Source organism: Sminthopsis crassicaudata, chromosome 6, assembly GCF_048593235.1.
Source record: "Sminthopsis crassicaudata isolate SCR6 chromosome 6, ASM4859323v1, whole genome shotgun sequence".
In the NCBI taxonomy this organism is placed as follows: Eukaryota; Metazoa; Chordata; class Mammalia; order Dasyuromorphia; family Dasyuridae; genus Sminthopsis; species Sminthopsis crassicaudata.
In genome coordinates this window covers 165,087,321-165,104,070 of record NC_133622.1, presented here as the reverse complement: position 1 = coordinate 165,104,070, position 16,750 = coordinate 165,087,321, and the positions used below count along the sequence as shown (strand labels likewise).

At 35.3% G+C, this 16,750-nt stretch overlaps 1 protein-coding gene across 1 annotated transcript in view; it reads right to left on the bottom strand.

The window, feature by feature from the left end:
* Window positions 1-519: 519 nt before the first annotated feature.
* GC (GC vitamin D binding protein) overlaps window positions 520-16,750 on the bottom strand; it is a 50,124-nt gene continuing 33,893 nt past the window's right edge. The window contains 8 exon segments of the mRNA XM_074273904.1: window positions 520-716; window positions 4,868-4,921; window positions 7,947-8,079; window positions 9,388-9,485; window positions 10,021-10,122; window positions 10,124-10,154; window positions 12,712-12,914; window positions 14,520-14,649. Of these exon segments, the coding sequence (XP_074130005.1) occupies window positions 711-716; window positions 4,868-4,921; window positions 7,947-8,079; window positions 9,388-9,485; window positions 10,021-10,122; window positions 10,124-10,154; window positions 12,712-12,914; window positions 14,520-14,649 (757 nt within the window). The 3' untranslated portion in view covers window positions 520-710.

Here is a 16,750-nt window from a genome sequence, read left to right as displayed (position 1 = left end):
TCTCTCGCTGATTGGCTGTGTGTGTGACCTCACAGGCCCTATGTAAGCCCACTGCAGGCAGCAATCGCCCTCTTTAACCTGGTGTTCTTCACCTTGGCTTCCCAGCCTGGGTGGCCAAGCCAAGATGGATAGCCAAAAGAGGTAAGGGTTTTGGTAGTGAACACATGGGTCTTCTGACCAGGTGTTCACTCGGGAACCAACAAGTCAGGGCATCAGTTAGAGAATTATGTGAGTAGGTATAATAAAGGCTTTTAAGATTACACGTGGTTGTTCTTGAGTGCGCTACCGGTTATTAAGCTAGTAATTGTAACTGCCAGGAGAGCACGTTACAGGACAGGATTTTTATCACTCAGTCAATAAACCTTTATTAAGCACCAACTATGTACTGGATCCTCATAAGTTCTGGGTATATCACAACAAAAATGAAAATTCCCAGTCTTCAAGGAACCCATATCCTTAGGGCAGGACCTGCCTGTCAAAGACTCTAGGTAGGAAAAGAATAAATGATATTCCAGGTCATTGGTGTGATGGCACTTTTTATAGAATTTCTTTAATATACATTTCAAATTAGTTATTTTTATTTATATGTTCTGTATTTCTGTAATTCTGGGGAATATGCTTCATAGGGTAAAAGCATGTCGATTCTATGCTTCTTCCAGAAACTTAGCAATTTTCTTTCAGTTCAGGCCTCCAGAAGTTATTCATCATATTTATTCCTAAAGGAGCAAAAAAAAAAGAAGTTCCAAGTTAGAAAAAAATTGTACAAATGGGTGCATATGTTCAGAAAACTTGCATGATATTCAGTACTCTGAAGCCTGCAGCTGAACATCTTCATGATTGACTTATGTAAATCCAACAGCCACTTACTACAGCTGGATAAACCTAAGATGAGGAAGGACCTCCTGTGTAATTTGGAAATATTTGTAATGTAAAAACAAAACATGCAAAAAAAAAAAAACTTCAAAAAATAAAATTAGTGTGGTATGACCTGTTTTTACAGAAGCCTAGTAGTTTGCCCATAAATTGAGGACAACCTCATCCACATATTCTTGTTCTTTCTTATTTTTTTTAAAAATCCTCTTTTGAAAATCAAGACATTTACCTTTCCTTAATCTTGTGCTACCTGTTTTTTCCTTAGTTTTGTAAAATATCAACGTAGAGGCTCAATTATCACATTTCTTTCAGGACCCAATTCTCCTAGGTCAGCTAACTTAAATTCATTCATTAATAGCAGCTATAGATCTCTTTTGTTTAGTCATTTTTCAGCCATGTCTGATTTTTCCCGACCCTATTTGAGGTTTTCAGGATAAAAATACTGGAGTGGTTTGCCATTTCCTTCTCAAACTCATTTGACAGATGAAGAACTAAGGTAAATAGCATTAACTGACTTGTCTAGGAGCACACAGGTAGTAAGTCTCTGAGGCTAGATTTCAGCTCAGAAGGATGAGTCTGACTTCACACTCAGCATTCTATCCATTGTGTTACCTACTCTCTTATTATCTTTTTATCTTTGATATCATCTCCCTGCTAACCTTTTTTTTTTTGGCTTTGTCATTTCCAAATTTCCAAACTAAAAAAAGACTTTGTCTTTTTCTTCCATAGAAAAATCAGAAACAATGTAAAAATATTATTTAGAAATATTATGACATCAATAAAAGCTAAAACAGCTTTTGAAAAAAAATTAACACATTTCTATAGAAAAACAATAGCAATAGAGAGTATAGAGATAAACAGACCTAATAGCTCCAGCTAAGTTGCAAAATAACAAGATAAATTTAAAAATATTCAGTATTTTGATATGTGACCTACAAAACCCAGCAAGAAGTAGAGAAAAGTTTCATTCAAATTAATTACAAATTAATCTCTCTCTCTCTCTCTCTCTCTCTCTCTCTCTCTCTCTTTCTCTCTTTCTCTCTCTCTCTCTTTCTCTCTCTCTCTCTCCATGCATAGGGATTATGTGAATGTAACTACAAAGTATTATTTACAGAAATACAGATTTAAATACATGGAAAAATATAATTTGATCATAAGTGTAATGATAATGTGATATAAGTAATGATTCTACCTATAATAATTCATTATTCAATTCATGGCCATGTTAATCAACCTAACAAAGGAATTACTTCATAAAGACAGAATTTTTTCAAATTCATCTAGAGGAATGAAAGGTCAAGAAACTTAATGAAAATAAAAAGTAAAAAGTGACAAGAGGACTGGATAGATCTCAAAGTATACTAAAGAATAGAAACCATCAAAACTATATGGTACTCATTTAGAAATAGAGAAATCAAATGAGTGTAATGGATTAATCACATACACACAGAAGTAAAAAAAAAAACTTGTAGCAGAGTGCTCAAAAGGCCTCTGTTACTCAGGTGAGGACTTACTATATGACAAAAACTCTTGGAAAAGCTGGAAAACAAACTAGTAGAAATTAGGTATTAACCACTGTTTAATAAGAAATGTATGCAACATTTAGATATGATGGTTAAATCATAAACAATTTATAAGAGTAAGAAAGAAAATAACTTTTGCAATTGTGGGTAGAGATAGAGTTTATGACCAAATAAGGGAAGAAAATAAAATGGACAATTTTTATTATTACAATTCCAATATGTTTGCACAACTAAAACTAATGTAGTTAAAATTAGGGGGAAACAGGAACATGAGAAACAATTTTGGTAGCAAGTTTTTCTAACAAAGTTCTCAAATTCAAAATATCTAAAGAACTTATTGAAACTGATGGCAAGAGCTATATATATATACACATGCAAATATTCAAAAGATGTGAACTAATAACAGACTTGCAAACAACCCTAAGATTCTAGCTCATCCACATCAGATAAACAAAGATGATTTCAAAAGTAAATGACAATTGTTGGAGAGGTTGTGGGAAAACAGACCCATTACTTCAATGTTAAGAGAATTGTTTATTGGCCTAGTGATTCTGGAAAGTATACTGATACTATGCCTATAAAGTAATTAAATTTTGCATACTCTTTGACCATATAATACATGTATAGGCTTGTATTCCAAAGAGATCAAAGAAAGAAGAAAAGGACTCATAAGTACACAAATCTTTATAGCAACTCTTTCTCATATGAAATTATTGATGAACTTGAAAGAAGGAAGTGCTTATCAGCTAGGGCTCCATAACAAATTATGGTATATAAATGTAGTCAAATATTAATGTGCCATGAAAATGGTGAGTGTGGCTTTAGGGAATTCTAGGAAGACTATTAGGAGCTAATACTGAATGGAATGAACAGAACTAGGAGAATAATTCATATAACATAATATATTACATGTAATGATAATTTTATAAAACATACAATGGTACATAACAGATTTGTATCTTCATGTATTTTTTTAATTCTACTGTGTTATGGAAATGCTTTCATAAATTAAAAATAACTAAAATAAAAATATACTAGTTGGAAATACTTATAACTATGATTAATTCAATGATCACACAGTATTCTAGAGGGCTGATGATGAAACATGGCAGAAATGATACCAGAAACACAGCAGAAATCATGCAAAAAACAGATTAGGAGATCCATATTTACATATGGCTAATGAGGGGATTTGTTTTGCTTGGTTTTCCATAGTTGTAGCAAACTTTTTGTTTTTCTTGTTTATTTTTCTAATTTGGAATGAGTTGTAGTAAGAGGAAGAGCTAGGGTTAGGGTAGCTAAAAATAAAAATGAGAAAGAAAAGAAGATCATTGAAGTATTTTTAAAAATGTACAGAATGGAAGAAAAACCAGAAGAATCATAGGCAGGACATATAGCTTTGAAAGTTATATGTTAAGGGGCAGCTAGATGATGCAAAGGATAGAGCACCAGTCCTGAAGTAAGGAGGACCTGAGTTCAAATCTGATCTCAGACATTTTAAGAAAAAAAGCCAGCATTTACATAATGTTTAAGTTTGCAAAACATTTTATAGAGATCCCATTTTATCCTCACTTGGATCATGGGAAGAACATGCTTTTCTTATCCTTATTCCTACAGATGAGAAAAGTAAGGCAAATAGTTAAATGTCTGGAAGCATGCAGTTAGTAATATTTGGGGTCACATTTGAATTTAGGACTTAAGTTAATACTTAAGTCCAATTCTCTAACCACTGTGCTAATCAGTTGCCTATAATATCTAATTTTTGTGCTTAGAGAAGCATTCTTGACTAAAAAAAATATTTTAAACATTTTTGTTTTACTATCCCAAGTAAAAGAATGGGGTTAGTTAATTGCTGAATAGATTGAAACAATTTAATCTACCAGAAGATTGAATTGCTTTTTTATTTCCACATTACTGGAGAACTCATAAATTAGCAAAATGAAAATGGACAGGAACATCATCAAAAAAGTTTTCTTTCAATTAGAATATATATCAGGAGCAATGTTCATCATTTTCTTTCCTCATTAAATATATGATTTAATTGATAAATCTAATTAATTTTTCCAAATATTTGGTTTTATATTTAATTAACATTTAATTAATGTACTAATTTTTTTTCAAAAATGGAAATATACATGTTAAGCATAAGGTTATATATCATTAGAGTTAGAAGTAATTATAAAAATCTTTTAATCCAACCCCCATTGTATAATGTGAGCATGTATGTGTGTATTTATGGGCAGATGTGCATGCACATGTGCATTATGTTTGTGTACATATATGTATGCATGTGTATGTATGTGTATATGTGTTGTGAGTGCATTTTGGTGATACTGTTCAAGCATCCCTTTCATATAGTTAAGATCTTTAGCAAAAGTAAGAAACTGATGATACTGTTACAAAGATGGTTTAGCCTACAGTAAAATATGGTTCTGATCTCTGATGATATCCATTTACATTTCTATACATACCAGAGACAATAGACATGAATCGTGGCCACAGAAATTTTTAATTTCAGCATCAATCTGGAAATAAAGCACACAAATATAATTAACTTAATTTATATTATATCATATTTATATTATCAATTTATATTAATTTTAGTTCTTCAATAATGGTAACAACAAACAGTGCTTTACATATCATAAAATGTAATAAGTCCTCTGTGCATACCCAGATCATTTTAGCTGGCAGTGCCCCTGTGGGACAGGGCAGAGACCTACTTCTGGGAGAAGTCATGCTTTGATACTTTACCACATGGATGGTGGGAACAGTATTTTTCCATTGCCTATGCAACTGGAACAAGATATATTTTTAGAACTACAAGATTCAGCTCTAGACAGAGAATTTCATTCTTTCCAGCTGCAGGAAGGGATGAAGGTCCTTCTTGATCCATAGCATGTGCACCATGCACTGAGTTAGAAGATGGAGGGGGAAGGCTAACTTCCACCATGCCTTAGACTTGGTGACTCCAAGAAATTTGAATACAATTTTGGTTTGTTGCACTTTCAGTACTAGTTACTGGTAGTGTAGTCTTTGGAAACCTTGGATACAGGATTCCAGGTTCAATGTTGTTTGATAAACAAAACAGATCAAACCCCTCCAAATCCCCAAAGTTCAATTCTTGTCAGAGTGCTTCTTATCTTGAAGGAGTTTCATTTTAGGAACCTTGATGAGCTGTCCATGGTACTTGAAGATGTTACTCTATACCTTGTACTACCATTAGGACAGATTCTTTTTAGTATTTTGGCAGTTGTCAAGACTTTGTGACTGTGTATCCTTGTAAGTATAATCCAGATCCCCACTTTTCTATAAGGCACCAGATCCTCAGATCTAACTTATTTAAAGGCTTGAGTGAAAAGGATGCTAGGTCCAGAGTCAAAGAAATTATGAGCAATACCTAGAACCTCTGTCCCTCCTCATGTCTTGTCTTCTGGCTTCCTTCAAGTCCTAGCTAAAATCCCACCTACCACAGGAAGCCTTTCATGATACCTCTTAATTCTAGTGTCTTCCCTGGGTTGATTATCTCCAATTTATCCTGTCTATAACTACTTTTTTATTTAGTTATTTGCACTCTCTGGAGCAGGGACTAAAAATCTTTGCCTCTCCCCACCTTTTGTCAACAGGGTATAGTACAGTGACTGATACATAATAGATTCTTAATAAATATTTATTGACTAATAAACCCAGTGTTATCTAAATCATTTCCTTTCTCTGTGACTTGGTTTATTCATCTGTAAAAATAAGTCCTTTTGGGTTGAAAGAAATTACACTCATAAGAAGCAGTGTAAATAAGGGTACAGAAGTAAGTTGGGGTTGGATAATGGTGAATAGTCAGATCTGCCTAAAACAGATTTTTATTTTCAACATTAATTTTTGTAAGATTTTGAGTTGCAAATTTTTTCCTTCTTCTCTTCTAAAGTTCCTCTCTCCCCAAGACAGCAAGCAATCTGATATAGATTATATGTACAATCATTGTAAACATATTTCCATGTAAACATATTTTCATATTAGTCATGTTGTGTAAGAAAAATCAGAACAAAGGTGCTGGAACTCTGTCTTCCCAGAAATCAGCCAGAGTCAGGATCACCAAAAATCTTTATTTTTGGTCTTTTGTGATCGCCATCAGGAAATTAGATTTAGCAATCTCCACACCACCTTCCTCTCTCTCCACTGCCAGGAGAATGCCTCAATTTCCTCCTCCTACTCCACCCACACACATCACTTCCCCTTCTTTGTCCCACCAATCAAGTCAGCACAGAATAGTTGGGGAGGGTCAACCTTCAAACATGTTAATAGAGAATTGTCCAATTGGCAATTAGTCTCACGTGCTCCATTATCCAAGTGTATTTGCTCAGTTCTAGCCCTTTACACAAAGGGGAAACCACAAGAAAAAAACAAAACAAAAAGGTGAAAAGGCTTTGATCCTCATTCAGTCTACATAATGCTCTCTCTGGATTGAAAGGTATTTTCCATCCTAAGTCTATTGGAATTGTCTCAAATCACTATATTGCTGAGAAGAGCTAAGCCTGTCATAGTTGATTATTACACAATCTCGTTACTATGCACAAAATTCTCCTGGTTTTGTTCACTTTGCTTCACATCAGTTCATGTAAGACTCTCCAGGCTTTTCTGAAATCAGACTAGAGCAGGATTTCTTAACTTCTTTCATGCCATGCTTCTCTTTATAATTCTTGTGCAGTCTAGTGTAAACTTTTGTGAACCTTTCTTAGAATAATATTTTTAATGATAATTGAAAAATTTCAGTTAAAGATGAGAAAAAATAAAGATGGGTTTTTCCAACCAAGTTTATAGAACATATTTTCTTCCAAGTCTCTTAGTTCTCCAATAATACTAACAACTGACTGTTTTAAAGATTATAACATGTATTGAAGCTTTTGAGAATGCCCAAATCACCTTAGATGGAGGTAACTCTGTAGGATAGAGTAGAGTCCTGCTTTTGGGAGAAGACATTGATTCTCTAACATATTAATAGGAACAACCCCTTTCCATTGGCTTTGTAGTTAAAATAAGTTGCACTTTAAAAACTACTAGAATGGGAAACATTCACTCATTTTTAGCTGCATGAAGATCCTGTTTGACTCTAAAATCTATCTGCAGCTTATTTGGGGATCTAAGGAGCCTAGGTGGAGAATTCTAGGCTCAGAGGATGCATAAATTCAGAAAAGAAAGAGAATTAGATAAATTTGGAAATGCAAGGTATTGTGGTCTTCCTTGGAAATAACATAAAAGAAATTATGCCATTTTCATTAAGTAATTCAAGGATATGTACTACTTAAAATGTGTAGGCTTTATTCTCATGAACTTTCCTATTGATAAATGTATAAAATTTTATGAGTGATCTTCTGTCATTACTTATTTGCTAATTTGCATTCCAAGGAAAGTCTTATATAAAATAGATCTTTTTGGCTCCTGGAAAGATGATTTCATGAACACAAAGGCAATTGTGAAGAAAGAACAGGGTAATTCAGAGAAAATCAATGCCATGGACATTGAGGTGATAAATGGAAAAGAGTTAAATATCCTTACATGAGTACTACAGTATAAGGGAGGTGAGTTCATCAGACAGCACTTAGAGGCAAAGTCAGTCCGATTTTCAACCATCTCCTTAATAATTTTAGAATCAGTTTCAGGAAACTTGGTCCTGAAGTGTTCTGTCAACCTGGGGGGAGAAACAAAAATTATTATTGAAATTATATTTTTTATCATGAATTTAATAAACATCAATGAATATAAACATTTTAATATACAAAGCCAAAAAAGAAGCCTCAATATGAATATATATTTATGACGTGCACACACACATATATGTAATATATACAGATATTTCTTTAAAATATCTATTAAATTTAACAGGATTGCTCAAGCTTAGCACAATGCCTGATACATAGAAAGCAATTGATATATGCTTGCTAACTAACTGTCTTCTGAACTTCCTTTTGTTGTTTTATATATATATATATACATACATATATATATACATACATATATATAATGTGTATATATATATGTATGTATGTATTAATGTGGATAGTCTTTTTTTCTTTAAGTTTGAATTTTTTTCTTGGGTCATTACATAAATCTTTTCTACCTACAAATCTCCCCACTACCAAAACAAGAATTCTCTTGCAACATTTAAGTATAATCAAGCAAAAAAAGAAAATTCCCATATTGGCCATGTTTGAAAACATTTGTCTGACCTAGCATGTAAAATTCATCATCTCTCTCTTTCAAGTTGGGAAACATGCTTCATGATCAGTCTTCAGGAGTCATAATTGGTCCTTTTAGTGGTTAAAGTAATCAGTCCCTTTAAAATTGTCTTTCTTTACATTATTGTAAACATTGTATAAATTATTGTTCTTGTTCTGCTTGTTTCACTCTGTAGCACTTCATACAAGTCTTCCTAGTTTCTCTGAATCCATTTCTTTTGCAATTTCTTATTATCCAGTAACATTGTTACATTCCTATATCACAATTTGCTCAGCCTTGCACAGCCTTTCCAACTACCAACTATCAGGGAGATCTGACTCTCTGCTAAGAACATTGTAGCTATGATTAAACACTACACCGCCTGAGCCTTCCATCGACACATTGGGCCAGAAGGAGGAATCAGAATACTTGTTATTCTTCACTTACTTCCACACTCTTTCTACCTCCTTTACTCAGACATTTTTCTTCTTTTGAAGTTCACTCTATCAAAATTTTCCACCAAATTTAAATAATGGTGGCTAAAATATATCCTTCCTATTTTCTCAAGGAAAGGATTCAGCATCTGGCTCACTATTTTCCTCTCCTCCTCAGCTCTTACCCTTACAATGGGATGCTTTAAAATCCATGTAGAAGTTCCTTCACAGGGCCAACTCTGAGCAAACACATTTTCTTATATTTATAACCTTACTAAAACTAAAAATTAAGACTAATAAATGTGATCTCAGTAATCTTTCTGTATCACCCGAAATATATAATTTACCTTTTCTTGTACTCAGTAAAAGTATGTTGAGAGAAATCACCACATAATTCTTCTGCCTTGGTGAAGAATAAGGCCATTTCATTTCTTGCTAATGGTCTCTGTAATACATTAATAAGATTATTTCCAGAAAGTATGTGCTTTTGTTAAAACATTGTGCAACCTGAAAATGCCTATTATTATCAAAGTTGTCAGTATCTTCCCAGTTAACCAGCCCCTTAATCTGAATGTCATCCTGGACTCCATATTCTCATCCCACTGCTCTCATTTACTGCCAAATCTTATACCTTGCAATATCTTGTAGCCGGTCCATACTCTCCATCGGACCTCATAACCTCTCTTCTCACTACTTGACTTTTGATTGGTCTCTTATTTTAAGTCTCCCCTTTCAGAAAATCCTTCCTCCTACTAGTTGCCATAAATGATTTTCCTAAAGCACAGATCTGATCATGTCACCCCTTCTCCCCAATAAATTCCAATGAATCCCTCTTACCTTCAAGTTATTAAGCACTTAGTAGATGCTTGAAAAATACTTGCTGATTTTTTTTAGCTCTTTGTGTATAAATTAGACTACAGTGTCTAGGATCAATAGCCACCATCAAAAAACAAACAAGCAAACAAACTGAGGATCTTTACCTGGGACCGTAGACAAGCCTCTGGTTCCACAGATTTGCAACAGTCACTCATGACTTTGAGCATTAAGCCATGTAGTTTTGTGATGAACACTTCTGGGAATATTGGGTTTCCTCCTGCTTTGTTCATATGTGTATCTGGAATGGGAAAGAAAAGGAGAGTAAAAAGACACACTCTCTCTCTCTCTCTCTCTCTCTCTCTCTCTCTCTCTCTCTCTCTCTCTCTCTTTCTCTCTCTCTGTGTGTGTGTGTGTGTGTGTGTGTGTGTGTGTGTGTGTGTGTGTAACCCATGTACCCATCTTCAGAATCTGTATGTACAGATAAGTGCTTGCTACATGGATACATACATGTTTTAAAACCTCTTTAACCTCTAAAAGCTGATTTATAATGAGGTATATCCCAAAGCAAGGTCTATTTCTTGCTCAGTTAAATAATTAAAGGTGCTCCTAAAAGAGAAAAAAGATTGGAAAACAAAAACTCCATTCAGTATCCACATTCCCATAAATCTGTATCCTGAATGAACAAATTTCTGTGGTTGACAGATACACAAGAAAAGAGAAAATTATATCCCTAGATCCATGTTAATAGGCAGCATAGTGCTACAAATGGAAGACTGGCCTCTAAATCAAGAAGGTCTGGGATCAAGACCTAGCTCAGACACATGCTATCTGTGTGACCAGCTCTCAGTTGAAATTGCACAGTCACTAATGATATTCATTAGAAGAAGGGATACGCTCAGCAAAAGTTTCTTTATGAAATCATAAGTAGAGGCCATAAGAGCAAATATATAAACCTATTTTGTATATCTACTAAGCATGTGTAATATACAATGTGTTATATTTATTAGATTATGTTTATTTTTAGAATCCATATATATTTATAATATGACACTATTATATTTATTAGATGTACTCAATAGGTTTATGCTATATATTATATATGTAAAATAAGGAAAGCAACTAGGTGGTACACTGGATCGATTGCCAGAACTAGAGATAAAAAGACTTAAGTTCAAATCTGGCCTCAGATACTTATTAGGTATGGGATCCTGGGCAAGTCATTTAACCTAATCCTGCCATCTGTATCCAGAAAAAGAACCAAGGAGACTGAATGTAAGTCAACACATGCTATGTTCATTTCTGTTTTTTTTTTCTCTCCCATGGTTTTTCTCTTTTGCTCTACTTTTTCTCTCTCACCATGATTCATAAAGCAACATGTGCTAAAAATAAATAAAAAAGAAAAAAAAAACTAATTCTATTTGCCTCAGTTTTCTCATCTGTAAAATAAGCTAGAGAAGGAAATAGCAAACCATTCTAAGACCTTTGTCAAAAAAAACCCAAATGGGGTCATGAAGAGCTATTCATGATTGAAAAAGGGCTCAACAACATGTTTAATATGTATGTGCATTATGTTTATAATATAACCACAATGCAATAATATGCCAAATATTGGCATATACATAGATAAAACATATACCTATGCATATATATGTGTATATATGTGTATATATATACACACACATATATATATATATATATAATCCCTTACAGAGAGATAGATATACGCAGATATATGTGTACAATGTACACATTTTTCAATAGTGAATTAAAATATTTCCTAGATTCTTTCTCCAGTCTGAGTTCAGTTTTCAGTTGTCAGCCTTACTCTCAAGATGGGTTCCTTCAAGTGGCTCCTCTCTTTGCTCTGAGCAGCTAGATGTCCTCTTAGGTTATCTGGGGACTGAACCCAACAACATATAGGCCAGCTTTCATCTTCTGCCCTTCTCTCTCACTTGGCATCTCCATATTAACCAAAGCACAAATCTGAGTCATCTACCATTCAACATGTTCCTAATTTATTTAACAGTATTATTTCAACCATGTCTAAACATATTCCACAAGGAAATAGTGAAGGACTTTGTCAAATATTCTTGAAATCCAGAAATACTGTTTGAGGCATTCCCAGGAATTAAATTGTATTTTTATTATATTGAGTGTATTTAAACTCATTCTTGCCACAGAAAGTGTTAGCTTTCCATTATAATATATTCCTTTTATTATCAATTCATTTTTACCTAATAACAGATTTTAATATACTCACGCAAACAGATAGGCTACAGATTGGTTGCATTTTAATTACTTATTTGCTCAAGAAGTAATCATGGTACATTGGAAAGAACACTGGATTTAGAATTGGAATCCAGAAGGCCTGAGTTAGCATTTTGGCTCTGCCACTTATGATCATTCACTTTACCTGGCTGGGTCTCATTTTTTTCATCTGGAGAGATTTGGACCTTATGACTGTAAAGTTCCCTTTTAGTTGTAAATTTAATGGCTATCTATACCCTTAATGATTCAAACCCATGAACTTGAACTAAACTTATGAAAGAAGACCATGACAAAGAGTATAATAAAAATTGTAGACATTGACTTCCTCCCTTCCCACATCGTCCCTTCCTTTCTTTCTTTTCTTCCTTCCTCCCTTTCCTCCTTTCCCCTTCCCCCTTCCTTCTCCTTTCCCTCCCTCCCTCCTTCCTTCCTTCCTTCCTTCCTTCCTTCCTTCCTTCCTTCCTTCCTTCCTTCCTTCCTTCCTTCCTTCCACCCTCTCTTCCTTCCTTCCTTTCCCCCCCTCCCTTCCTTCCTCCCTTCTTTTCATTTATCACATGAAAATGAAAATGAACTTCAAATCTGCTTACCTATCCAGTGCTTTGTCATTTTCTTTGCTGCATATATCTTTATGGCTGGGTTTGACAAATTCTGGAAGTTTGAAAGCTGGAGCAGCTGGCATAGAATAAATGCACAGAAAAATGTCCATAGGGCTGCTTTCTCCACAGCAATGTTCGAATCTCTTATCTTTGGTGGAAAGCTTCTCACAAACCTTCACAGTATGTTCTGCTAACTATAAAAGAAATGTTAAGGGTTCACTTTTTTCTTATACTCTAAGCTAGGAGGGGAAAGGATATAGGGGGAAGGTGTATTGGCTTTTCTCTTAGTGTTGTATAGTGAAAAGACAACTGGACAAGATGTGCAAAGATTGAGTCGTAGTCCTAGATATGCACTAACTGTATGACTTAGACCAAACCAGTTATCGTTTCTGGAACTTAACTTTCTTATTTATCTAGTAAGGAGATTGGATCAAATGATTTTAAAGATTCCTTCCATCTCCATGATTTTATGAATTCTGTTTCTTTGAAGCATGGTTGAAGGAAATATAGGCCACCAGTTCTGCCCTTTAGTAGTTGTCATTACGCTCCCTGAGCCTATTTGAGTTTTTCTTGAAAAGAGACTGGAGTGGTTTATCATTTCCTTCTCCAGCTCATTTTACAGATGTGGAAACTGAGGCAAACAGGATTAAGTGTCTTGCTCAGGGTCACACAGTAAGAAAATTTCTGAACGCAGATTTGAACTCGGGAAGCTCATTTGAATAATACAAGGATATTAATTTGAGGCCACATGATCATAGGTCATAGATTAAGGACTGGAGTGATATTAGAGGTCATCTGTCCCCATCTTTTTATTTTATAGTTGAGGAAATTAAGATCCAGGAATATTGTGACTTGCCCAGCACTACAGGGAAACAGAACTTGAATCCATGTCCTCTATTAACAAATCCAGCAATCTTTCCACTATCCTGCTTCCTAAGCCTAGTTTTCAGAACAAAAAGGTACCTCTGAAAAATATAGGTATATGGGTCTGCTCTGGCTCCCAGATATATTCATATAGAGTTCACTAATAATCCTGATCCCCAAGGGAATTCCTGATTTGACCACAGTCAAATCCCAGTCACATCCTATGGATCTATTTGAAGCAATTAAGAATTTTGGAAAGGGGAAGAGGGGAAATGGAAGGAAAATAGGAGATAGGAATATTTTGCTCGTAACAAATAATGTAGGATTAACAAATAATGTAGGGAGCTCTCTCTATATCAGGTAGGGTATAAGGTTAGCTTCACATTAAAATAGATCATTTGATCTGTGGAAGTCTGCACTACCACTGAAAGAAGGTTATGTACAGAGTATACAATAGTGATATGCTTGCATCAGCTCTAACTGGTTCCTGAGAGATGACTAATTTTTAGCATGAACACTTGCACTTTGGACGTCAGCAAACTACTATAAATCAGGGTGTGATTTATCGATTTGTTAATTGTCTAGATTTAAGGAAGTGATGCAGAAAATGTTAATAAAAATTAAACTCAAAATTGTCTCTAATGATTTCCCCCCCAGAAAGCTGATTAATCCCAATAAACTCTTGGCATTATGCAAAATAAAGAGAAAGAATTGTAGGTAACTCCCAGATGAAGAAAGTTATTCTATCCATGTTGATCAAGATTTTCTAGTCTGAATCAGCTGCCTAGAGCAAGTGAGCATGGTCTGTGCTTTCTCCAAGGCTATACATTCAGAGGAGGGACTAGAAGCCACTTGCCTCATTAACTAGCATGCAATTTGTTAGTTGAAAATGCAAACACAAGAAAATTATTAAAAGCACTATCATTTCCTCTCACCTTATTGGCCATGCAGTCCTCAAGGATGGAGTTACAGCAGGTGGAGAGAACATTGGTCATATCTTCAGCCAGTTGGACTACATCTTCTAAATCAGCTGTTGGTACTTTCTGGGCATACTTAACAATGTAGCTAGACAGATAGATTGCAGATTTCTTAGGTCACAAATATTTTTTACTTTTAATTATTTACTTTTATGATAATGAAATAAACTATATTTGTTTACTACTATATAGTATAACACATTACACTATTTGGAGATAAAATGGTTGTTTCTAGCTCATTTATAAGCCTTTTAAGTGTTATCCAGTGGGTGTTAAACAGCTAGGTGATATAGTGGATAGATTTCTGGGCCTGAAGTCAGGGGGATTTATTTCCCTGGCCTCAGACATTTACTCTAGGCAACTCACTTAACCCTGTTTTCCTCAGTATCCTCATCTGTAAAATAAGTCGGAGAAGAAAATGGCAAACTGCTCCAATATTTTTGCCAATAAAATTCCAAATGGGGTAATGAAGAGTTGGTCTTGCTGAACAATAGCACACTGTAATCTGGGATCCTCTGCCAACAGCTCTCATTCATTTACAAAGGAACCAGATTCCGTGAGTAGAGTCAACTTATCAATGGTTATATGTCACAATTATTCTGCTCAGGTTGTTAACAAGAAAATCCAAAAATAAGTCACAAAGAGTTGAACACAACTGAAAATGACTTTAAAAAGGCCATTATAATTTTGTTCAACTTCTGAAATGAAATTGTGGGCCATAAAATAACAATGAGCTATACTTGCTGAGTACTATACTTGTACCTGAAGAACTAATTTGTAAACACCCAAGTACAGATCCATTCCCAGACACTTGCCCCTGTGGGATCTTTGGATCTTAGGTTTCTCATATGACCAATGGAATTATTGGCTTAGGTAACCTCTCCAGTCTCTTCCTCATTTCTAGATTTATGATCCTAAGACTTTTTTCCTCATTACATTATGCCTTTACATGTACTCTTAGGTAGATGATCGTTGATCAGTCAATAGCAAAAATTGGTTTAGAGGTAAAAGGAATAGGAAGGCCATGCCCCCTTCCACAGAAGCTAAAAATTCCACTGTATTTTCCTTCTAGTTTTTTGATGTTTTCAGGTAAAAACTCACCCTTCTTTTGTTAAATGTTTTAATGACTTTCAGGAGCCTCTTTTCATAACAGCTTGAGCTAAGAGTATGTTTGCTTGGTGCCAGATCCTCCGAGGAGGAGGAAAAGGAGGAGGAGGGGGGGAGGAGAAGGAGGAAAAAAGAGTAAGAGGGAGAAGAGGAGGAGAGGGAAGGAGAAAAAAGGGAGGAGGAGGAGAAAAGAGGAAGAAGGGAAGGGGGAGGAAGAGAAGAGGGAAGGAGAAGGAAGGGAAGGGAGGAGGAAAAAGAGGGGGAGGAGGGGGAAGAGGGGAAGAGGGGAAGACGAGGGGAGAGTAGGAGAAGAAGAGGAGAAAGAGGGAGGGAGGAAGAGTAAAAGGGGGAAGGGGAAGAGGGGAAAGGAGTAAGAAGTGGGAGGAATAGGAGGGGGAGGAAGAAGAGAAGGAAGAGGAGGGGGTAAGGAGAAGGAAGGAGAGGGGTGAAGGGGAAGGGGAGGAAAAAGAGGGGGGAGGAGGAGGAGGAGGGAGAAGGAGGGTGACTCCTTGCTTCAGATCATAGCCTCTGGATGAGCCCTCTTCATCTTGGAGCTGAGGTAGCTGCTGGAGAGCACTTAAAGCCAATTCTGAGAACCTGTTCCATACTTAGAAGAAACTTGCTAAATTGTACTTTATAGCACCAAACAAAGTAGTTACAGCCTTCAAATGGGAAGATGTTCTTTGTTCTTTTTTAGGTGATTGTGATGTTTGCACCTAGCCTGGTAAAGATGAATTTCCCCGGGGGGGGGGGGGAAAGTTGCAGGGGTGAATGTTGAAGGCTGTTTGTGCATGTATTTTGAAAATAAAAAGCTTTTACAACTAAAAAAAATTAAAAAAATAAATTCCCCTTGTAGCCAGTTCACAGATGAGCATCTGCAATAAAGGGGGTGAAGTTCTTAAAAGCAAAAGCAGACATCCCCACACCTCCACACACTGTCACCACTAATGCACACTCAAGGCCTACCACATCTACTCCCATCTCATGGACAATTAAATTCTGGTTTGTGAATAGATCAACTTTGAGTCTCCTCCACTACACAACTGTTGAGGTTTGGGATAATTAGTTGGTGAAATTTGAGC